Here is a 25,928-nt window from a genome sequence, read left to right on the forward strand (position 1 = left end):
GAATGTACTATTTCAGTTTGATAAAGTTTTTTTATTAATTTATTTTTATTTTTAGGGGATTTTATGGTACTAAATTCTATTTACACTGTATTTATAATCAATTTATTTACTTTTTTCTTCATAGACATGAAAATTAAATTTCCAATTTAAACTCATAAATCTTGAATGCTTTAGAAGCACAGACTTAAGTTTTCTCTCTTTTCAAAGACAACACTTGGAAGATTATTGATGAAGTGAAAAAAGTTTTAAAAAGTTACAGAATGTTACATTTATTGTTATGAAAAATGTGCAATGTTATTATAAAACTGTAAGAAAATCAAAGCCATATATCTAAAGTTGTATTCAAAGTATCAAAAAAAGAGCTTTCAGTAAGATTTGGTTTGGCTGCAGTACCAAACGCTTCCACTAGATCAAATTCGTCTCTAATTAATTTCCAATGCACTCAATTTTTGACCGCGAGGAGCACACACACACACACACACACACACACAAAAAAAAAAACTGACTATTTTCACAACCATTTAACCTGTTCGAATCATGTTCATTATTTTTTTTGTTCACTCAACAAGTGCCAAAAACTTTACAAAGTTTCGTACCATTCTGATGAAGGAAAAAAAAAGTATTGTAAACATTTTCTGTCAAATATGACCGAAGAGCAGCAGAGGAAGGCCGTTTCTCAATATGCCTTCTTGTCTGTACTTGTGTTCTTGTGGACTTGTGAAACGTCATCAGTCGCGGCCCAAGTACTGTCTAAATACACAAGTTTGCATTTTGGCAAGAACGGTTAAAAATCCCGGATGTGTTCTTGACACTCCCATTTTACCGAGGATGCATCGGTTGGTAACTTGTGTGAACTTGACGGCAGAAATATCTCATAATTCATCTCGGCATTCGCGGAAGGAGCGGGAAGCAGCGAGAAGCAGCGAGAGGCAGGTCAATTTTAAGTAACCTGAATATTACCAACGTTTTTTCCCGCCGTTGGCTAGTGATGTACACAAACAAGCAACAGAAACAGAATTAAAATGAGACAGGTGTTGCTTTATTGTTATAAATATACATTACATTGTAGTGTAGAGCAATCCCTTAAGCTGAGGGTAGGCTTGGGCGATGAAGCCTGGCTGTTATAGTCAATAATTCTCAATATGTTTGGACGCTGCAGACGGCGTCTGTGCAGGGGTACTATTGCGCAATACCAGAATGCGTTGGTGTGCTCGTCACCTTGTGAGTTAGTTCTTCCAAGAACAACTAGCAAGAGCTTTCTTCCCAAGAACACAAGTCCATTCTTTGCATTCTTGGTTTTGTGAAAGGGCCGAAGTGTTCGCACTTTTGTAGAGGGACCAAAATTTCAGTTTCTTTCAGTGCCCTATGAACTAACTGAGTGAAAAGGACACCGATGTCTCTGTATTAACATGTCTCCATTTTAAGGTTTATAACATTACGGGACAAGGCTGTGAGAAGCAGGTAATACAAAATTACTGCTTCACTCTTCTCTCTCTCTGCCTCTCAAAAGAATTGAATTTCTGTTGACCATTTTGATATCAGGGCACATTTGATGGAGAAAGGCTCAGCATGTCTAAATCTAGGCAGTCATTGTGTCTAACATTGCACATAGAGTGTAGTAGAAAAGAGAAAGTTATTCAATTGAAACGAGCCATTTCACTGGAGGCCGGAAGCCAAGCGCTCTAGGTTGACACATTTACCAGAACAGTGATCTTCACACTGATCTGGAAGCTGTGGGAACAACAAGGTCAGAATTACCCCTTCCAGAGACAGAACATGACCACATTTTACAGATAGAGGCATAAATAAGTGGCTAGTCGACTTTTGTTTGTTTGGTCCCTTTCGTGGCGTACTATACTATATATCCACTGAAAATATATAAAATGTTTTACTGACATAACCTGAATTTGCAGTCATTTATAGATGAAAAATAATAGTGGGCCAAAATTGTAGCCTTTTGGTGAATTTCATCATTTTGAGGCCTAATTTAGCCTATGTGATTCATGCTGAACCAAGTTTTTAGATGCGGGTGGTTAGAGGGAATCCCTCCAAAATGTTAAAAAATAATAATTTGTCAACACAAACGAAAAGTTTTAACCATATAATGAGAAATATATTGTATATACATTTCAGCCTTTTGTGAAAATGACACTCACAAGGGAATCTGTGATCCTACGAAATCCGACAGAATGTTTAACAAGGATAGCCGTGATGTGGAGGTCCAGGCAAAGAAGCGGAAGCGAGGCCGCCCCAAAGATCACCTGGCACAGCACATCATTCAAAATCTGTAGGCTGTCAGCCTCTCATGGGACGAGGCTGAAACCACCGTGATGGATTGAGGACAAAGTCTAAGTGTTACACAGAGATTATACTTTTCTTCCTAATAGAGCTGGTAAGTCCCGTCCCTTCCGCTAACCCCGCTGGACCTCTAGGTTGAAAAATCGTCAATGCAAGTGAATGAGAGAAAATAATAATTTTCTAATTCCGTTTGAATTTTGCAACGAATGTGAACAAAATGTTGTCTGTGAATTTTTTATATAATTTTTTTGTGTAACGAATGCTACAATTTAGCGGGTAGAATTTTCATACGGTTAGACTTTGTGTGAGAGCACTTTGTGGACTACAACTCTTTGCTGACTTCGATGCGTTTGATATACGTCACCACCACTAGCACACAGATCCCGCTAAACAAACCATTGTTTGAATGGTGACATTTGGGTACAAAACACACAGGCATCTCGATCTAATTCCTTAGATTATCGCACCGTGATTTGTGGAGGGAAAATGTGTTATGCAGCGACGTCACATATGCGACGTGTAGTCTTTCTCGTTATGTCTATTCCACAACTGCTAGCCAAAGAATCATACAATATACTGTCACACTCGTTATATGAGAAATTATATAAAAAAATAACAGACAACATATGTTCACATTCATGGCACAATTCAATCGGGATCAGAAAATAATTATTTTCTCTCATTCACTTGCATTGACAATTTTTCAACCTATAGGTCCACTTGGAGTTTTACGGATGGGCGGGACTTACCAGCTCTATAGTGATGTTAAAACACATTTAAGGGTTCAGTACACTGACCAACTTCATTCGTCGCAATGGAAAGCATATTTACACTAGGACTGGGTTAAAAAAATAATCCAGCTTAATTGCCCTTTAATTGCATTTTGATTAACCAATATTGATTCTTAAATCCCAAGACTCCACTATTAATACTCCACTATTTCCACACATAAAAAAGTACTAGAGTACAAGTGCAATGTGGAATGAACATGATCTACATGCTGTCACATTATCCAGTCACCACAGAACTAGATTTCCCAGCATCCCTCCTGCTCCCCACCTGCACTCAGTCAGCCATCACACACACACAACCTACCTTACAAGAGCAGTTGGCCACATCCAGAAAAAAATGAATGGATGTACACTCATCTAAAGGATTTTTAGGAACACCATACTAATACTGTGATTGACCCCATTTGCCTTCAAAACTGCCTTAATTCCACATGGCATTGATTGAAAAAGGTGCTGAACGCATTCATTCTAGAAATGTTGGCCCATATTACTAGGATAGCATATTGATGGAGATTTGTGAGATGCACCTCCAGAGCATGAAGCTCCCATTCCACCCCATCCCAAAGATGCTCTATTGGGTTGAGATCTGGTGAATGTGGGGGCCATTTTTGTTCAAGAAACCAATTTGAAATTATTTGAGCTTTGTGGCATGGTGCATTATCCTGCTGGAAGTAGCCATCAGAGGATGGGTACATGGTGGCCATTAAGGGATGGACATGGTCAAAAACAATACTCAGGTAGGCCGTGGCATTTAAACGATGCCCAATTGGCACTAAGGGGCCTTTCCCTTTTCACACCATTCTTTGTAAACCCTAGAAATGGTTGTGCTTGAAAATACCTGTAACTGAGCAGATTGTGAAATACTCAGTACGGCCCATCTAGCACCAACAATCATGCCACGCTCAAAATGGATTAAATCACTTTTTTTCCCATTCTGACATTCAGTTTGGAGTTCAGGAGGTTGTCTTGACCAGAACCACACCCCTAAATGCATTGAAGCAACTGCCATATGCCATATTGGTTGATTAGCTAATTGCATTAATGAGAAATTGAACAGGTCGCCCTGTTTCCCTTTAGGTGAGTGTTAATTACACGTTTTTATTCAAAAACTGTATTTCCTACAGAATTCTCTCTAACCAGTAGATGGCAGAAATCTCCCTCACCAAATCCAGAAACAATTCATATTTAATTTTGATCATCATTAAAGTGTTTTTCTTTTTTTATAATAATGTAATATTTCATTTGCATGCTAATACAGCGGTTGAGTAATTTTGTAGTAAATGAGTTTTAAAAAAAGTAAAAAAAAGTACTTATAATGTTGGTATGTTTTAGCTTACCTCAAGGGCATGCAAGATGTAGGTGTCTTTGTTTCCGTAGTAGTTTCAATTTTGATATTTTTAGGTCAAACCGTTCTTGTCTGTCTGTCAGTTATATAATGCAGGTCTATGGTCACTACCTCAAAGAGCATGCACAGAGAAGTCCAAATTAAACATGATTTAATGACTCGTAAATGTCAGTACACATTGATAGCCTAAGACACAAAACGAGCGTTTTTTTGTGAGAAAACAAACACTGTTTATATCGTTTTACCTTTTGTAACCACAGCCACATCCAAGTGATCCGAGGGCGCGGGCGATTCAGTCTGCACAAGTGCTGGGAAAGTGGCGGAAGTGATGTGGCAATGTTCCCTCTAAGCTGCGCGCGCACTGATGCCACGGCCGCACACTTCTGAAGCCGCGGCTGCGCGGAAAATAATAAAATGCTACGCAGAGGACTGACGCGAAATGTGTGGGGAAATCCATTTGATTAAAGTTTAGTGAGAAATAATTTCAATGCACTGGTTAACTGTTATATTGTGAAATGCAGTTTACAGCTTTCACAGATAGAGAATGATGTGAGCGTGTGTGATTGGCAGTGAGTTGTGAGTGCAGACCAAAGCTCAATACGAGAGGCAACGAGAAACGAAAAGACATGAGAAATAAAATCACATCATAATGTTTAAAAGAAGAGTGGTTTGATTAAAGTGGTGGAAATAACAGTTGATGGACAGAACAGTAACAATTACATACCCATCCGCGTTCAAACTCAAAATACATCATTAGTTTAAATTGATATGTGTGTGTGTGTGTGTGTCTGTGGGGGGGGGGGGGGGGGGTCTGGGGCTTAAGTCTGGGGCGCTGGGGTAGAATTCAGGCATGGTTAGATTATCATATAAGATTTCACATATTCACTTTTCTTGAAAATATTAGATATTATAGCTATTAGATCTATTTAAATACGTCAGTTTGTTTTCATATTATAATAATATAATATGTAAACTAAATAAAGAATCTCACAAAGGTATTGTTTAGATTATATTAGGCATATATTTTATTATATTATAAGCCTAAATAAAGAATCTCACTAGGGTGCTGTTTAGAGCCATTTATTGTCATTAAAAGGTTTGAAACCCCCTGGCCCCTGCTAAAGAAAATATTGGAAATTCATAAGCAATAAACAATCATTTAACTTTGATGGTTTAATGCATCCTGTACACAATTAATTGACTGTACAAAAACACTTTATGGTTTCCCCAAACCATCTCAATGTAACAGCTTACTTTTCTTTCTTATTATATTCTTTTATTGTAAAGAATTGAACTGTCCTGCAGAAGATTTTGTAAATTATTTGTCTTAGGATTTCTTGGTTAAAGGTATTGTAGGTAGGAATTTTAGAAAAATTTTTTTTCCAAATTTCTTTAAACTTTCTGTATATATCATTGCATAATTAAAATGTAAATACTCTGAAAAAGAAAGTATAAAAATCGAGTGTCTGTAGACCTCTCACAACTGTTTTAAAGACAGCTCATTATTTCCATTCACTCCACCCCCTCCCTTCTGAGCTCCTTCCAAAGCCACGCCCCCAAAACACATGAACGTGCGACTCCAACCGCTGAGCTGAAGACACATTATTTACCTGAAACGAGCGGAGAGGAAGGAGCATGTAGTGACATCATGTCAGAATCACATGTAATAAAAAAAAATTCTAACTTTATCATTATGAAGATAAACAAATAAGATGTATTTTAGTACTCACAATACATACACACATACACGCGGATAGCTCAAAATGCGTATTATACTTGACTTGAAAGTGGCGTGTATGTTTACGCAAAAGTCATGATGTCATGTTACCGCATCGTCAGCTCGAGGACAGATACGGGGTTGAGGACGAAGCAGAGGAGGTCGTCTTGCAAGAGGCCGTGTAACTAGGGTCCGGGGAAGTAGAGGCCGAGGACGGGGTGGTCGAAGTGCAGGGCAAGGAGCACTTCTTGAACAAGAGGACCTGCATCGAGTTTTGCATCTTCAAGCTCAAACAAGGGCATGTGAACAGGTATGATCTGGATACGCGCAAGTGGGCAGGTCCTGTGTGACAAAAGGGAGGTTGCCATGGTTGCGAGAGAGTGACAGTCGCCTAAGCCAATCCGTTGTTTCGTCCCAGTTGGAAATAATGAGCTGTGTTTAGTGCAGATTAAACGGTCTAAAGTCACTCGATTTTTATACTCTTTTTATCAGAGTACTTACATTTTAATTTTGCATTGATATATATAGAAAGTTTAAACAAATTTGGGAAAAAAAGTTTTTTTTTTATAAAATTCCTACCTACAAGACCTTTAAGTCTGTACAGTTAACAGCACTGTATAAAAATATCAGATGTGCTTCATTTATTGACTTCTTAATTAACTGCATGTTTTTCAAAAATATGATTTAATACCAATAAGTTACATCAAGGGTCAAATAAAATACAACTGGCACATTCAAGTTAAAAGTTACAACTGAATGTCGAAAGTTGAAACCATTGTGTTTCTACATATGCTGTACAGGTATAGGTACGGGTCAGGTATAAAGAATATTTTTGCTCAGGTGGCGAAAAATGTCCGCCCAATAGAAAAAAGTTTTGCTCAGCAAGAAAAAATAAATAAAGAGAACATTGTACTGTGGAAACAAAGACATCTTGGATCCACTTGGGGTAAAATAAAACATACCAAAAATTAATTTCAAAGTGAACTATGCCTTTAATATCTCCCAAAACATAGCATAAACAGATAGATGAGAAGTTAATGGACAAAATATATATATATATTTTTTTTTTTTATATATACAAATGTCTCTACAAATGTCTGGGGTCATATTGACACCCAAACATCATGATTGTAAACTGGAGGTGTGCTTGGTGTGTGTGTGTGTGTGTGTGTGTGTGTGTGTGTGTGTGCGCGCATGTGTGCAACATGTAGGTTTAGAGCTAGGGTGAGTGTTAGGGGACAGAATATACAGTTTGCACAGTATAAAAATCATTATGACTATATGGAAAGTCCCCATAAAACATTGAAATCAGGTGTGTGTGATTAATGTAAATAAGGCCATCCTTAAAAATATTTTGGTTTGCAGTAACAGCAATTTTTTAAAAAAAAAGGGTCGGTAGGTAGGTCTATATTTTTTTTTTTCCATGATTCAGTGTAAAAAAAAAAGTAAAATTTTGGTCATGGTGATCATGAATTTTTTTTTTTTTTTTTTTAATTGCATACTGTGACGTCACTGACTGGGTCTTCAAACTGTGCATCCACCACTAGGTGTTATTGCAACCTACAACCGGTTACGTTTTTAGGCCAGTCACAAAATGAATAAATATCTACTGTATTTGTTATGCAGCAGTGTGCAGGCTTTTTTTCCCCAAATACATGAGATATAAGCAAAAACAAGTACAAACACATGGTGAAACAAAGAATACAATTAAACAAAGATACAAATTAGCCTATATACACAGTGCTTTAATTTCAGAAAGGTCTAAAATTAGCTACTTTTCAGTTAAGTGTGTTGCGCTGTCTGAAAAGAAATTTAATTTAGTAAATCAAATGTAAAATGACACTGCATGGTTTATCATAGTTAGATTAATGCTTATTAAAGTTTAAGTTAATAATTCAAGAGCTGCGAGTGATTTTTCTCTGCCTTTTGTTGTGTTTGATTCCCATTACTGGCTCAATCGTCACATGTTTATTAGACTACTGCCCCTTTAAGACCGAGTGCGGATCTAACAGATGACTGATGCACCACCATATCCTCCCAACTATTCACATCCATTTAAGACATAAACTGTGTTTAAATGAATCTCAGAGCAGGTCATTTTAGATTTTATGTATATTTGATAGTTTAGCTGCGCACATGAAGCCCAAAATGAGGCTATAGCCTACTTTTCTTGTCCCGTTGCAGTGCATTTCGGAGCACGCATCACCTTGTGAACAGCGTCTCTTGCGCAGACTTTTGTGCTTTTAATAGCTCTTTTAATGATTGAACCCGTACGCAGTTTAGCAACAGTACAGACTGCATTTTACAACAATTACCGATCGTGCTGATTCTGACGGTACGTTCGGGTTTTAGGAAGAAATGACAGCGCAACGCTGTGAAGGGAAGGAAGTTGCGCTATAGACAGAATGCGTCTGTAATGGTTTCATCTCAAATATCTTTTTATAATCTTTGAAAGCGGAAATCTAAAATACAATTAGAATAATATCCCAGATCTAAAGTGTAGGTAACCACGTTCTGTCCTCATTGTCACTCATTAAGCAGGGCTGTCATGTTGTTCGCGCTGTGGCTCCGGGTGATCGCTCTCTCTCTTCTGGACTGGGAATAGCAAAATTGCATCAGACAAATTGTTTACTATTATTATTATATATAGAAATGGTTGATATTCAGCCCATTTAATACCGGGTTTACCAAGCGGGAACACTGAATGAAACGAAGCGAACGTATAAGCCTTATAGACAGTGTGACACGGGTAAACCAATCGTGTAAACATAATCAGATGACTATGACGCCACGGGTTTTTATTTAAAAGAAAGAACGTAGCCTACGTTTGTAGACATAAGCAACTTTCACAATACTAACTAAAATATCATTTTATGGAATTTGAATTAGTCGTTTGAAGAGCAAAAAAAAAAAAAAAAAAAAAAAAAAATCGGTCGGTCTGAACGCAAGTTACAACCGGCAAGTCGGTCGGACTAAAAGGGAAAAAAAAATAAAAAATTGGGTCGGCTCTAAATTGACAGGGTCGGTCGGGTTACGGCAAACAAGAATATTTTTAAGGGTGGCCTAATAATGTAAATTAATCATGATTTTGCTTTGCTCAGTAGAAACATTTTGAAGATACACCTAAACCCACACAACATCAAGTCTTTAAGTCTGCAAGGAGGAAATCTTCAATGAGGCATTATGGGATAAAAAACACAGCTCACTCTCTCAGGGTCTATAATCGATCATACCACATGAAATTAGTCAGAATCAAGTCAAAACTCACAATCAAATGTGCCATGTTCAGTAATCTCTTTAACACTGGAACACTGATCGATATTCATTTCCTTCAATATCAAATTAAAGACTTTTCTTCTTGCTAGCTATCACCAAATAAAGCCAATAACAGAGCCAGATGACCTTAGCATCACTTTCATTTTTAGTCTTCAGATGATACTTAAATCTGTACTTAGGGTAAAGCATGCTTGCAGAAATAACATGCCGCATAAATATGGTCATCATTTTGTACCACGGTTTTACCATCTGGTACAGCGCAATACTCTTTGTAAGCAAGTCATTGAGGTGTTAAAGTAATGATGTGAGTTTGTCAGCAAACGCTGTGTGTCAGCGTTTGTGTCTCTAAGGTGCTGAATACATTTTACTGCAACTGAATGAATCAGTGACATAATGCTGCCGTGTCAGTTCCTGTCTTGGGCTGCATGATAAACCATCTCTCAGATGGACCCGCTGGACTCTGCATGGCGACCCCTCACGCGCCAATGCCAAAGTGGTGATCATCAAGCCTTATACCAGCACCAGCCAACAGAAACAGGCTCCGGGCATGTGGCCAAAAGTGGGAATTGGTTGGCCACTCTACTTTGAAGTGTGATGTTAGTGGTGTTCGAAGACGTTAGAAGCCCTCTCCATATCTATAAGCAGACAAAGCACAAACCCCATCCTATATATATCTATGGAAGCATTTACAGTGGGCACTGCTGGCTGAGCTAAAGGTGGAAAAGGTCTGTCTCCAGCTGTCCTTTTAGATTAGAGAGATATCCATTTGAAGGGAGAAAATCCATTTTGAAGGGAGAAAACCAAGTCAAATTTATTTACATAGTGGATTTCAAAGCAGTTTTAAAGAAAGTAATGATGCTATTGCTAATGTTTAAAATATCTCAATATCTTCATGCCCTAAAGTTACATTTAGCAGATTAGAGCTGGGTGAAAATATAGTTTATATTTTGTAACAATATAAACAATTAAACACTTGAGATTTTCTGTATAGTAAATATTTTGTTTTATATGAGTATCCTACAGGTTAGTGTTGTCACAATACACTGCAATTTCCAACTCCGATATGATACCTTGAAATATATCAATATTCATTACCATTTTCAATACCACAGGAAATGTGCTATATAAACTGCGATAGAGATAAATAATTTGGGTAGTTCTGTTTTAATAGCTTATACACAGCACAGGAAAGCTTAATTTGAATCGTTGAATAGCAGTTGTGGTCAGAATTAATGGCATCCCTGGTAAATATGATCAAAAATGGCTGTAAAAAGATTTGAAAAAAATCTAAATCAATCAACCCCTTTATCACCACATGTTGCTTGGGAGGGTTTCAAGAAAAATCCTCCTAGCTCCTCCAAAAATAAACCCCAGCATATTCAGTTGTAAGACACGACTGGAACTGCAAGAGGGACTTGATTCTTTGGTCAGATTAAAGGTGCCATCTTGCACATAAAATCAAATCATATTCCATATTCCATAACAATTGGGGGCAGTATACCTCCAGAAAGTGAGTTGTGCCGCGGCCGTGCGCACTCTCACGTCTTCAAACAACTGTTTTGCTCTCTCTTTCTCTCAACTGATTCTCTCTGCCGGGCCGGGGCTAGTAATTTAGCATGCTAATTTAGGTTCTCTCCTTGTTTTCATGTTGTTTATGGAGAAGGAGTAAATGAATCGGGAGAAATGCAACGGTGACGGACGCATCATAAACAAAATATTGCATAAATATCGCGAGACTTTCGATATGTATATCGAGCAACGTGATATCGCGATAACGATATTGATTCGATAAACCGTACATCCCTAGCAGCTAATTTAGGATAATAAATGGAGTGGAGGCGGACATTTTAAAGGCAGACTAACAGGTCTTTGAGGGTCAGAATTCTAAATGATAGTAATAAATAAATAGTTAAAAAAGTAACAAATAAATAGTTAAAAAGTCATATATTTTGAATTCTGGATTTTTTTTTTTTAGATTATGTCTCTCACAGTGGACATGCACCTACAATGACAATTTCAGTCAGACCCCTCCATGATTTCTAAGTGGGAGAATAGCAGGGTGTTCAAATACTTATTTTCCTCACTGTATATGCAACCTTAACCAGTATTAATGTCGCACAGAAGGGTCAGTCATACTGCTCTGGATGGGGATGAGTCTTTTCTGCTGAACCTTTCACCGTGCGGAGGGAACCGCTAAAAGATGTAATCAACACCTTCAGTGACCTATATATTGGTTCGGATGAGGAAAGTGAGAGAATTAGGGATAATGCCCCAGACATTAAAGACAAATTAGGGATAATGCTCCACACATTCCTGACAACATCCATTTTCCACCTTCACCACCACCGGATATGGATCATGAACCAAACAACGACCCATCCACTTCAGTCACATTTATGATAGAAAAATGTTCCTTTTGATGAATTTGAAAGCCGATGTAGAATCATAGAGGAGAGAATGTCTTACCAGTTGCAACGCAAGTGTGATAAAGTAAAAAAAAAAAAACAACTAGAACTGCTTGTCCAATCTGTCCGAGCTGGGCCAATCTGTAGTAGTCAAGTCAAGTTACCTTTATTTATGTATCACTTATGTACAGATCAAAGCAGCTTCACAGTGATAACATGAAAGTAGTACAACAGAGTTTGTGTCTAGTAGAGACGAGATCATCAATTGGACCATAGATTTCAATCTCTGGTGCCGTGTTCATCCCCTCAAATTACCCCAGACCCTAATTCCACAGTTCGCTTTCCTCTTTCTAAATGTAAAAATATAACATACAGTGTGCAATCCAGTCACCTACCAACTCAGAGCAACCAATCCACAATACAGTATAACACCCAGAAAAACTCAATTTCCCCAGCTTTAGTAATATCCAAGATTATGACCCTGTCATATTTATTGAACGCTGCGAAGAGTATTTCGCAGTCCATCCAACTTAGTGATGGTATAGTCTTTGCTTCACTTTTTTTACGTACTCAAAAGGTTCTCCGAAGGACTGGTGGTTGGCAGAACAAAGGAATGTGTACAACTGGACATTTCACTGTAAGATACAGGAAAGGACAGTGCAACGTTGTACCGGATGTATAATCGAGAACTCAAAGTCACAATGCTCTGCCTGATACGATGTTCATTGTAAACGCTTCCAAAACCACAGCACCTCCTGACAACATGATTGTCGAAAACCATGCATCCTTTGTAGAAGAGCAACACTGGCAGTGGGACACATGGTGGGGGGTATAACAGCCCATAGTCCTGTTACTGTGAATTATAGTAGGTGTTGGTAGTAACACTTCCATACTCTAGGGGTTCTAAGCTGCTCTTCTACTCTAGCTTAAAGCCAGATGAAGTAGTAGAGGAAGGGAGATTGTTTTGTTAGGAGGAAGCATTGTGTTCTTCTCAGGCATGTTCATGGTGTTCTTCTATTCTTCAATAATTTTGCGCGTTTGGCGTTTGGACGCCTCTCCTTCCAGTTCTCTGCTGCCAATGATTGGAATACACTTCAAAAATCTTTGAAACTTGAATCCACTGTCCGATTAATCACTTTTAAATCATTGTTAGCAAATTTACTGTCGGACCATTGTACATGCTAACCTGATCTGTGCACTTGATCTACGGATCTGTATTAATCTTCTATGTTAATTGAGTACTACTTTGTCTTGTAATTTTATGTGTAACTTATGTTTTTTTGTACCTCAACGCTTTTTTGGCCAGGTCGCCATTGTTAATGAGAATGTGTTCTCAATGTGCTCACCTGGTTAAATAAAGGTTTTATTATATTATATATAATAATTTTCGTATTATCGTTTATTTGGATTGTAAATACATACATTTGCTGCAGTGGGCATACTTCCTTAAGCTTGGTGTATTGTTTTTTAAGGTGCATGGCGCTTGAGAACTGCTGGTCTATACAGAAGAAAGCCCTGTCTAGGCTCTTCCTCGGTAATCAAAATTAAATTAAAAAAAATTACTGAATGAATGATACACGGATTGTCCAGCACTCTCTATGCTCTCCTATACAGCAGAACAACGCCTGAAAGACAGCTCATTCTTCCTGTGATCCTTGAGTCCAATCCAGAATCCGCTTCAATATTGCATTACAAGTTTTCTGAAATGTTATGTTTAAATATGCAAATGAGGCATTATCTAATTAAATGTGCACTAATTTGCATACATTTCTAGAGCAAAAATCTGAACATTGGATGAAGTCCAAATTCTTGTTTCATTTTTTTATATTAGAGTCAAAGGTTTTTACAGAGGGGATTTTGGATTGCTCTATTTATCACTGCACAAATCAGAAATGAAAAAAAAAAAACTTTTTAGATTTAGATTACCATAGATTAGATTACCTAAAATTAGATTACCATAGATATATTTATGGTTCAATATAGGAGGAAAAACTCATTTCGAGAAAACAGCTTTTAAAGGGCACCTATTATGCCCCTTTTTACAAGATGTAATATTGGTCTTGGGTGTCCTCAGAATGTATTTGTGAAGTTACAGCTCAAAATACACCACAGTTAATGCATTACAACCATTTGAAAATGTCATTTTTGGGGCCTGTTTTAAAATGAGCTATTTTGAGGCATACCACCTTAAATGCAAATGTGCTGCATATCCCAGCCCTGCCTTTGGATGAGGGCGTAACTTGATACATGGCAGTCGGTAAGCAGAAGGGCTGAGAGAGTGAGAGAAACCGCTGTTTTGAATGTCATTCATAGAATGTCACATTAGAATCGGAATATATAAATAGTACGAAGAGACTCCGGCAGAATAAACACAAATGAGAATGGACCAGTACGTCTCGGTATGGTTATTTATTTGATACATTTATGTACTTATAGAGTTGTAATCGCGTCCCCATTCCAATTATGGATGTGCAACACACACACACAGACACACACAAACACTAACGCTGGCACAAATTTTTTAAACTACATACACACATTCTGTGATAAAGTTTGCTACGTACAAGCGAAATTACATTTATGCGAGGGACCTGTTGCGTCATGTTTACTTGTCATACAGGTGATTCTGAGGCAAATGTGAGAAGATGGCTAACTTACAGAATAAGAACATATATGCAGTTTTTAATACAATATATTTAAATATATATATATATATATATATATATATATATATATATATATATATATATTAACGTGTGGTTAACCACTATACAAACAAGGTTTAAATTATATAAACAGACATCCGATGACGACAACAACTTTAGATGCATTTGACATCGACTGAAAAGACTATTTGCTCAAAAATCATAAAACACACTTACTGTTACTGGAGGTGTCGGTGGATCGCAAACAGTAGATGACGATCCACACTTGAGGATTAACTTTTAAGCCACAACAACAGGATTAACCCACGACAGAACATTTATGTTTCCAAGAGACATTACCGGCTGTCATTGAAACAATGGAGGATGGTGTCCAGATCACAGAGGGCGGGGTCTATGCCACAACCACACTGTCAATCAAACCCCTTGCTCAATTCTACGTCACAAAGAGCTGAATCTTAGAACTCAGCTCTGCATATCATTTATTGAGAATTTTTATCATTCTAGTGTGGTTTTGCTCATACACAAGTTTATGTTCAAACACCATGTAAAAGTGAATTTTCCATAATAGGTGCCCTTTAATGATACTGTAATTGAAATACAGACACAAATAGAGAAAGTGCTTTAAAAGATACAGTTAAAAGTGTATTTTGGATGTTTTCTTTCCTCTAGTCTGAAAAAACAATTTATGAAAAGCGAAAAAGACCAAGATTGACAGATTTTGAAAATACTCTTTTTGCCTGTAGTGTCTCGCCTCAAATCGAATAGTGCAAAAAATAATGTTAAGTTCCTATAATTTGAAGCAGAATATAAACATGGAGTAATAAGTGGTAACTGTAGAGACTCAAAGATTGAGCAACACAATTCACCCTATTCAAACCAAATTTCACATGAGGATGTTAACCGGCGTTACCTCGTATGACCAGACGCACTGGGTCCCTCCGAAGCGCCTGACGCAGCGCCCTATCTCCACATCCTCATGAGTGGTGTACATCTCCCTGAGACAGGCCCCAATGTGCGGCGCCATTCTGCGCAGAAGCTCCCGGCTGAAGATCATCCCCGGACCACCCATGCAGAAGTTCTCCCCGGGCTCCAGCGCCAGCTTACCTAGCTCCTCGGTGGTGCCCAGCCCCGTCTGGCCCAGATACAGCGGCGTACTGCTGTTCAGAGAACGCAGGAACAGCTCCAGCCGCTCGCCTGCAGGAGTCGGAAGCACAGGAGGAAATCATGAGGTGCAGGAACATTTACACAAACTCTCAAAGACTAATATTTTTAAACATACTAATTAGGGCTAAACAATATGTAAGGACAATGCGAGATGCGATAACTCGTTAAATAGTCGAGTTTAGTCATTAGTCATTTAGTCAATAGTCATTTAGCTCAACATCTTCAGAATACATGCAATTGCTTTTGATTAGCATTATTTTATTTTATTATATTTATTTCTCACTGTAACTTTTTTTCTTGGCATGGTACATATATAGTTTTTGTCTGTATTTTGATGTTGTCTTGGTACAAATGATATGGTTTACTCTGTTTAGGGAGGAGTGTGTCACCTTTTGGGAGTCTTGCATGAATGAATGTCTTGTTTTGTTTTGGCTTATATATTTAGCTGTATAGCACTACTGCATAGCATTTTTTTGTTTGTTTGTTTTTCTTGTGTATTTGTTGTTGTTGTTTTTTGGCTTTTGCTATTTGTTATGTTAAATTCAAGCTGCTGTAAGGTCAGTTTTTTATTTGAATCTAGAATCGAGGACCCCCTCGAAAACGAGATGGCTCATCTCAAGGAGCTATTCCTCTTTAATAAATGTCAAATAATACAATATGCAATACGATAATGCTTAAAGTTTATAATATAAACTGTAATTCTCTTTTAAAAGTTTTTAAAATTATATAACCAACATCCATACAACTTCTGAAAGTGTACATCAGTGTTTTACTGTAGCATTAGAAGTGTTATTTTAACATCGATGTAAAGAACAGGGGTTAGAGTTTCAGGAAGGCCTACATTAGGGTTATTCTGAATAATCAAATGTAAAAATAAAACACTGCTTAGTCTTTACTCTATGAATTAAATATATACTGATTCTTATTAAACCTATAAGTTATTCAGCCAAGAGCAAGCCAAGAGCAGTGAGTGATTTTCTCTGTCTTTTATTCATGACCCCAGTTATTGCAAGCCGTTGTGATATGCATATTGTGATATACATTTGTAATATTTCAATCATTTTGATATATGTGCAGCCCTAATACTAATATTAACCTTAATTAATATACTGAAAATTTCTAATGAAGTGTAGAACACATTATAGACAGTATTGTCACATTAGAAAAAGATGTAAAATAGCTGTAATTCAGATTTGATGTGATTTTTAGAACTATTCATTTAAGATACAAACTGCTGTCTTCACCAAACATATGTTGATTGAATATATCAAATACAGTATATGTTGCATTTGATAATCATCTGGGTTAATTTCACAAAAACCCACCAAACAAATCTGGGTCATAATTTCACCCCGGAAATAGAAATCATTATATTTTGCATAAAGAAAATGAAGCCTGGTTTTAGGTTTATTATTTTTATCAACATTGTGAAATTATTTTCATGCCATTATTTTAATTGTACCCTTAAATTCTGATTACTCTAATATATATATATATAAAAAAATAATGTTATATCACTTAAATTGTTATATTTAGAGATTTATTTTACTGTGAAACTGAAATCAAGTTAGAATTGCCATAAAAAAATAGATTTGGGAGAAGTTTAACTGTCTTTAAAATAATGTCACATTTAGTGATGGGCAACGATTAATCGCATCCAAAATAGAAGTTTGTGTTTCCATAATATGTGTGTGTTTATTGAGTATTTTTTTTTTTATAATTTACTGTATTTTATTTTTATCATAATTTTTATTTTTCATTATTTCTTATTTTTTATTCTAAACTGTTTTAATTATTCTGATTTCTTTTTTGGATTATTTTAATTTTTTTTCTATGTAAAGCACTTTGAATTGCCATTGTGTATGAAATGTGCTATATAAATAAACTTGCCTTGCCTTGCCTTGCCTTGAGTATGATTATTTTGTATTTACAAATACACATGCATTTATATATTTAAGAAAAATGTGTTATTTATATACATATTTATATATAATATAAATAATGCATAAATCTATATACAGTATATACATGCAAATACTTCTTAAATATATGCATATGTGTGTATTCATATATACACAATATAATTATACACAGTACACAAATATATATTATGTAAACACAAACTTTTATTTTGGATGCGATTACTCATTGTCTAGAACTATATGCAAAACATCTGAATGGTCCTACAATAAGCTTCCATAACTTTGTTATTTCTATAATTTGAAAAGGGAACTTTAACTCGGTCATTATTTGCAAAAGTTAAATATTTCCAAAGAGCTATATATGCATCAGAATGCTTCAACACAGCAATATCTCTTTCCACTCTCGGTCTTCAGCTATTCACCTCTGATGTAGACATCATCATCAGCCCTCATAAACCACTCATATTTATCCAAGTAATGGTCGTGCATGTACTTCAGCATCATGAAAGACTTCTTCTGGGGAGGGTAGGAGTCGTCCACCCCTGCCAGCGAGACGAGGGGTACAGGGGTGGGCAGAGGGATCTGCTCAGACCCCTCACTGGAGAAGAACTCCACCCGGCCCGGGATGCTGGGGCTCCAGGTCCTGAAGGCAGCCACAGCCCTGGAGGACAGGTACTTCTGAGCCGTCATGACACCCACATACAAGAAGCTGTTCACCTGAGGCTCAGGTGCAGGTCTATCACTGCTGTTCCCCGTCCCATGATGCTCCTCTTCCCCTTCATCACTGCCCTCCTGACTGGAGAAGACTGGCTGCAGATGCCTGTGTCTGCCACTGGTTGAGGAGGAGGAGGTGTCTGAAACTTCAGCCTGAGCCCTGGCGTTACTGTAGTATGAACACATGGAGGACCTTCTGTTCTTCGCACTGAGCTCTACAACTCTGGGCACAACCAACCACGACGCGGCGGAAAAGCCCAGGAAAACCCCGACGATGAGGCTCACCAGCGGTCTCCTCGACCTAAGGGCCATCGCACAGTCAACGCAGCAGATCCCTCATAAACAGCAGTCTCCTCAAACTGATATACAGTGCAGTTTGGAGTCAAACGACTAACGCCTGTGATTATCTAACATCTGCAAAGTGCCTTCGCAAGCACGTCGCGCGACCGAAGAGGAGTGTCCCGTTATACGTGAGCTAAACATCTTTCACATGTAGGCTATCGATCACGGTTCAAATCTATCCAAGTGTTGATATCGCAGCTCTCTGGTCAATTCTCTCTCGCTCGGTGAGGAGTGTTTCTTATAATTCTTTCGGTCGCTGCCAGTCCACATTACTGAAGTGATAACGCGTCGCACTGTAACGTTTATAAAGTTGACGCTTCCTTTCCCAAGCGGTGAACGCTCGCGTTGTGCCTTTCTGTTTCCTCACCTCACTGTACAGATACACCGCATTCGCGTAACCCTTCTCTCCGCGTTCAGCCGCTTCGGACTCCAAACACTCGACATTTCCCCTCACAGTTTGAAGCGAGGACGCGGAACTTTTCCTCGTCGCGTCTCCCGCGTGTCTCCGGGTTTGAGCCTCTGGGCGCACTGATGTAACGGGACAAACACGCTCCGTCGCGGGGCGGAGCGAAGCTTTCTCTTCCCTGGCTGACTTTAGCTGGGAAATACACAGAAGGCAGGAATTTCACTGCTCTGGGGCTTATTGACTCTGAATATTTGACTTAACTGAGACTTAGCCTGTTTAAAAGTCACACATAAAAGTTTAAAAGTGATGTTTAATTTAGCTACCTGACAGAAATCAACAACTCGTGAAATGAGAATTTATTATTATTATTATTTTATACTTTATTTTGAACATGTAAAAAAACAAACAAGAAAAAAATTTGATATATACAAATTATATAAAATTAAATATATAAAATTAAAATAACTGCTACATAAATTCAGGTAGGCTACTACTTCTCAGCAATCTTCCAAAATGATTGTAAGTGGTTCAAATTAGAAATTCCCATGTTCAAAAAAGAGTAGGAAGAAGTTCATAACTTTTTAAGTCCTACCCCCTTTCTCTTTTTTTATTTATTTATTTTTAACCTTTAGCTGAATACAAAACAAATTGCTTCTCATTTATTTCCATCTATCTGCAGCAAATCAATTAATAACACCTTCATACTAAACTTAATATGTAGACCTAGGAACCTGTACACAATACTAACCCCTCGAGTCCTTTTCGTATCCATTTAATATCTTCAATTTAAATAGTCTTTTAAAATTACTCATTGTTGTTTAATTTCATTTCTTCACTGCAGCTGTTCCATTCACTCCCTTGGTTGAAATCCAGTTATATTTTAAATTAGTTCTTATACATTTCTTTTCAAATACAAATGTTCCTCTTAGGTGATTTGTGCTCTCTCTCCTTTGGAACAACTGTTGAATACTGGTTGATAACCGTTGATTATTTATTTTATACATAATTTGTGCAGTTTTGAATTCAACAATATCTTTGAATTGTAGTGCTTTCAATTTAATAAAGTGTGGAGTAGTTGGTGCTCTATAAGTGGTTTTATTTAGGCTACTATTCTTAAGGCTCTCTTTTGAAGGGTTCAGTGGTTTTGTAAGAGTTTCCCCATACTTCCAAGCAGTAAGAAATGTATGGAAGTATGAAGGAACAATACAGCGTGTATAGTGTTTGTTGATTTAATAGGTATCTTATTTTATACAATATGGCAATTGATTTGGATATTTTGGCCTTTATATAGTGTATGTGTGGCTTCCAACATAATTTTTCATCGATTATTACTCCCAGAAATTTTAGTTCTTTTACCCTTTCTATTTCAATATCATTTATCTTAAGTTTTTTTTTTTGTTTTTTTTTAATAGTTTGTCATGATTACCAAAAAATTATAAATTTAGTTTTATTTAAGTTCAGTGTTAATTTATTTGCATCAAACCAACTCTTCATCTTTTTTAATTCATTTTGCACTGTATCCAAGACTTGTTCTTGATTTTCCCCAGAACAAATTAAATTAGTATCATCAGCAAATAAAATAGTAATCAGTGTTTTTGATACCATTCATACATTATTTTTATACAAGATAAACAACAGAGGTCCCAACACTTACCCCTGGGGGACCCCACAAGTAATTGTCTTTAACTTTGAATTATGGTTTTGCAATTAGACATATTGCTGTCTATTATGGAAGTAGCTTTTTAACCAAGAAAGTGCTGTCAAAAATTAGACCCGACTGAGAGGCCTGTCGGTAAAAAAATACATACAGATTGGAAACGGCCTGAGCCAATGCTGTGAGTTTGGGCGGGACTACCTTAAATATTGAAAACATTTGGGAAACTTGTTTGAAAACAGTCATTAGCTGCACCCAAATTGCCATATTTTATTTATAGTAGGCTTACATTGATAAGGATCTTCTTGACTGTTAATGAAGTGTTCTGTAGCATGCCTATGCGGTAAATTCTATAAAATGACATAAAACATCCAATATGAAAATCCTTTATTGTGTTATTAAACAATTTAAGCACAAGGAACAACTTTCTTTGAACGTATCCGTAAGAAATATATATATGTGTAAATATGTAAATAAATAATATTTAAATTAAAGTGTAAATTAAATATGTGTGTGTGTGTGTGTGTGTGAGAAAAGTTCATACTGTAGTTATACCGTATATTTTATTTATCAGATTAAATGACTCCTCAAATTCCATTGTATTAGTGATAGCAAAGTGTTAGCTGTTCGCACAATTTACAATCCTATCATATGCAGTGTGTCATCTGGGAATTGTTCATCTAAATTCTGTTCATATTTGAAGAGTTGTGTAGTGTATTCCTTTACCAACACTCAATATGTCAGTGATCACATGATACATATTGTGACTAAGAGGCAGAGGCGGATGGATCCATTTGCAGTAATTTATCAACACAGGTAAGCCAACAAAGGTAAGCAGTCATAAACTCAAGGCCCGAGACAAGAAGGGCAGCAAACACAAACTCCGAACACAGGATAGGGCAATCCAAAGGTGTACATCAAACAGGCAAAGGTCAGGGGCAGGCAGCAGAGGTTCAAAAGTGAGTAACACAGTCAAAAATACCAGAGCAATACGAGAAAACGAGCTTGAGACAGAGTAACGGTAAACAAGACTTCACAAATGAACAATGAACATAGCAGTCCAGATAAAGGGGAGATGAAGGGCACACAGGTGATACAGATGAACTGATGGGCCAATTAATCAGGGGATGATGAGCAGGGAAGGATAGTGGGAAATGAAGTCCTAATATGCAGGAAAGAGGGATCTGGTGAAACCAGGAGGGGGCGTCGTTGAGCGTTCTGTGACTGATTGGTGACTAGCTGTGTAGTAGCAGCGATACCTGGATGACCACCGCGCTGGGGGTGCAGTGGACACACTGAAGCACACGGTGGCGGAGGTCAGGAGGGACGAAGAGGCGGTCAGCAGGACATTCAGGTGGAGCAGGATGATTACTTAAAGCCGCAGTGATTTCAGAGATGATGTCCCATTGGACCGGAGCCACGATCAGAGTGGTGGGAACAATGGGCTCAGGTTTAGATCTCTCCGAGGGACCGTCGAACAGGCGGGACAGGGCATCAGCTTTGCCGTTCTGGGAGCCAGGCCTGTAGGTGATCTTGAAAAGAACAGGGACCAGCGAGCATTCAGACATTTAGCTGACCTGATGTACTCAAGATTCCGGTGATCAGTGAGCGCTGTGAAAGACTGACGCGCTCCCTCCAGCCAGTGCCTCCACTCTTCAAAGGCGGACTTCATGGCCAAAAGCTCGCAGTCCCCCACGTCGTAGTTGCGCTCAGCAGAGTTAAGTTTTCGAGAATAGAAGGCACATGGGAACATCTTCGCAGGATCCCCAAACCGCTGGGACAGGATAACCCTCACTCCAGTGTTCGATGCATCCACTTCAATGATGAACTCCTTCTCAGGATCCGGGTGACGGAGAATAGGAGCGGACGTAAATCTCTCCTTGAGCTGAGCAAAGGCCGCAGTACACTCTGCTGTCCACTTAAAATATTTACCTCCTCCTTGAAGCAAAGATGTGAGAGGGGCTGCAATTACACTGAAGTTGCGGATGAATCTGCGGTAAAAATTAGCAAAGCTCAAAAAGCGCTGCAGCTCCTTAACTGAAGAAGGTTGGGGCCAATTCCCCACGGCACTGACCTTGCTGTCATCCATCAGGACTCCGTTTGCACTGATGATGTAGCCCAGGAGGGAGATGCGTGTCCGGTGAAACTCGCACTTGGAGACCTTGGCATAAAGCTGGTTATCAATCAGGCGTTTGAGAACTGAACGGACATCCTGGACATGCTCCTCTAGAGAATCAGAATAAATCAGAATATCATCACTGTAGACGATAACTCTCTGATGTAACATATCCCAGAAAATTTCATTAACGAAAGCTTGAAACACAGAAGGACTGTTGGACAGACCGAACGGCATCACACAATATTCGTAGTGCCTGGATGTAGTGGAAAACGCCGTCTTCCATTCGTCACCACTCTATTTGTGAATCAAGTTGTAGGCGTTCCTTAAGTCCAGCTTGGTAAAGTAACGATCTGTATGGAGCAACTCCAGAGCTGCAGGGACCAGCAGGAGAGGATAACAGTACTTGACGGTCACCTCATTGAGACCACGATAGTCAATGCATGGCCGAAGGCTCCCATCCTTCTTCTTGACGAAAAAGAACCCGGCTGAGGCCGGAGATGTGGAGGTTATGATGAAACCCTTGGCCAGCTGTTCGTCGATGTACGCTCTCATGGCCTCTGTCTCTGGTTGTGACAATGGGTAAACTCTCCTGCGTGGTGGCACGGCCCCAGGTAAAAGCTCAATAGCACAATCGCCAGCACGGTGAGCAGGAAGGTGAGAAGCTTCAGTTTCGCTGAAGGCCAGGGCCAGATCGTGGTAATCGGGGGGAATCTCCTGAAGATCCACTCCCCTGAGTGCAGCCCTGTGGAGTTCAGTACCTTGGACAGCAGCCGCGCAGTTGATCTGACAGAATTCGGACCACCCGGAAATTCTCTCATCAGACCAGGAAATTTGAGGGTTATGTTTCGCTAGCCAAGGAAGCCCCAGGATTACAAGATGCGTCGGAGAGTGTATCGTGAAGAATTGGATCATTTCAGAATGCGAAGTCCCGAAACTGAGCGTGAGGGGTTGCGTGGTGTATTGCACTTCTCCAGACCCCAGGGGGCGTCCATCCAGCTCCTCCACAGTCACACCAGACTCACATGCGCGGAGAAAAACACGATGAGTTTTGGCAAATGCAAGGTCGATAAAATTTCCCGCAGCTCCCGAATCAATCAAGGCTCTTATATTTAAAGTATGTCCATTAAATCTTAAAGAACTGTCCACAGAGAATAATTTAGAAGAGTGATAACAACTCACCGCAGTGGAATTCTTGAGCGCTGGATTTACTGGACAGGTGGCCCTCATATGACCGGCCTCCCACAATACATGCAGAGATGATTTCGGCGTCTCCTCTCCCGCTCCGCTGTAGAGAGGCGTGTATAACCAATCTGCATAGGCTCCGACTCAGCGTTGGGGAAAGCACACTCGATGAGAGTGGATCTGAGGGGTGTGCGTCGAGCGCGAATCAGGTTGTCGAGGCGGATGGCGAGCTCCATAATCTGACTCAAAGATTTACCGTCGTCGCGGCACGCCAGCTCTCCCTGGAGGTCCGGGTTGAGTCCCTTGCGATACAGGAGATTTAAAGGTTCCTACTCCCATCCAGCTTGAGCTGCCAGGGTCCGAAACGAGAGTGTGTAGTCCGCTGCGGTAGAACTCTCCTGGCGTAAAGTGAGCAGCAGTTCTCCCAGGTCCTTTCCTCCCGCAGTATGTTGAACACCTCTCTAAATTGGGTTAAAAACTTAGTGTACGAGGGGAAAGAGAGCTGACCACCATACCAGAGCGCAGTAGCCCACTCCAAAGCCCGGCCGGTGAGTAGAGAACACATAAAGGAAACTCGGCTCTCATCAGTGGAGAGGGACTGAGCCTCCTGATCGAAATACAAGCTGCACTGCAACAAAAATCCTTTACAGGTAGAGGGTGAGCCATCAAACTTCTCAGGAAGGGATAACTTGGCCTGGTTTGCATTGTTACTCATGGCAAGTGGAGTGGGAGCAGATGCAGCTGGATTCGGAGCTTGATTATCAGGCGTGCTCGGTGGGGTTAGCACTCGGACGGATCTCACGAGCTCCTCACCGAGACTAGTCAATTTTACTAATTGCTGCTGATGGGCAGCCAGCACACTCGCTTGAGTGGATACCTCGGAGGCCAGTCGATGGAAATCTGCTGGATCCTGCTTGATCCTGGTGAAGTCTTCTGTGACGAAGAGGCAGAGGCGGATGGATCCATTTGCAGTAATTTATTAACACAGGTAAGTCAACAAAGGTAAGCAGTCATAAACTCAAGGCCCGAGACAAGAAGGGCAGCAAACACAAACTCCGAACACAGGATAGGGCAATCCAAAGGTGTACATCAAACAGGCAAAGGTCAGGGGCAGACAGCAGAGATTCAAAAGCGTGTAACACAGTCCAAGTCAAAAATACCAGAGCAATACAAGAAAACGAGCTTGAGACAGAGTAACGGTAATCAAGACTTCACAAATGAACAATGAACATAGCAGTACAGATAAAGGGGAGCTGAAGGGCACACAGGTGATACAGATGAACTGATGGGCCAATTAATCAGGGGATGATGAGCAGGGAAGGATAATGGTAAATGAAGTCCTAATATGCAGGAGAGAGGGATCTAGTGAAACCAGGAGGAGGCGTCGTTGAGCGTTCTGTGACATATATTTTATTTCTGCTATTTAGAATCTGAAATAGCAATGGCCAACTGGTGAATAACTTCTTTGAGTTGATTCTCGTAAATGAATTGGTCAAACTAATGAATTGGTTTTCTTGAAATTTTGCATCATCTTATATCTTTTTGAACCACTCACTGTCTTCAGTACTTGTTTTTGTTGAGTTCAGGCTTTTTTATTCTTGTCAGCAGATTTAAGCAACACAATGCGGGTTCCTAGATAAAGGCCTTAGGACAACTTGACAAAAATTTCCCTATTTATAAAATTCCTGACAAATTCAAAATGATACAAAAAAAAAAAAACATTTGGAATTTTTTCCATCAGATGTGTTTTCTAGATATTAATTGGCAAACACTCAGTTTTGACCAGAGCTGCACCCTTCTTGTGGAATATATACATGTGTAGCCAAGACTGCTGCCACATGTGGCCCAGAAACGGCACTGCTGCTGTTAGAGGCGCACAATAAAAATCATCTGTTTTTGTCCGACTTTTATGGCATTAATGGTGCGT

General features: G+C 39.0%; 1 protein-coding gene across 1 annotated transcript in view; it reads right to left on the reverse strand.

Annotated features, from left to right (window-relative positions):
- chsy3 (chondroitin sulfate synthase 3) overlaps positions 1-19,223 on the reverse strand; it is a 107,411-nt gene extending 88,188 nt beyond the window's left edge. Inside the window, exons 1-2 of the mRNA XM_089126241.1 lie at positions 18,007-19,223; positions 15,409-15,692 (exon numbers count right to left, since the gene is read on the reverse strand). Of these exons, the coding sequence (XP_088982367.1) occupies positions 15,409-15,692; positions 18,007-18,610 (888 nt within the window). The 5' untranslated portion in view covers positions 18,611-19,223. The remainder of the gene's footprint in view (positions 1-15,408; positions 15,693-18,006) is intronic.
- Positions 19,224-25,928: the final 6,705 nt, after the last annotated feature.

The sequence above is a fragment of the Pimephales promelas genome, chromosome 23, assembly GCF_988280905.1.
Source record: "Pimephales promelas chromosome 23, fPimPro1.hap1.1, whole genome shotgun sequence".
NCBI classification, from domain to species: domain Eukaryota; kingdom Metazoa; phylum Chordata; class Actinopteri; order Cypriniformes; family Leuciscidae; genus Pimephales; species Pimephales promelas.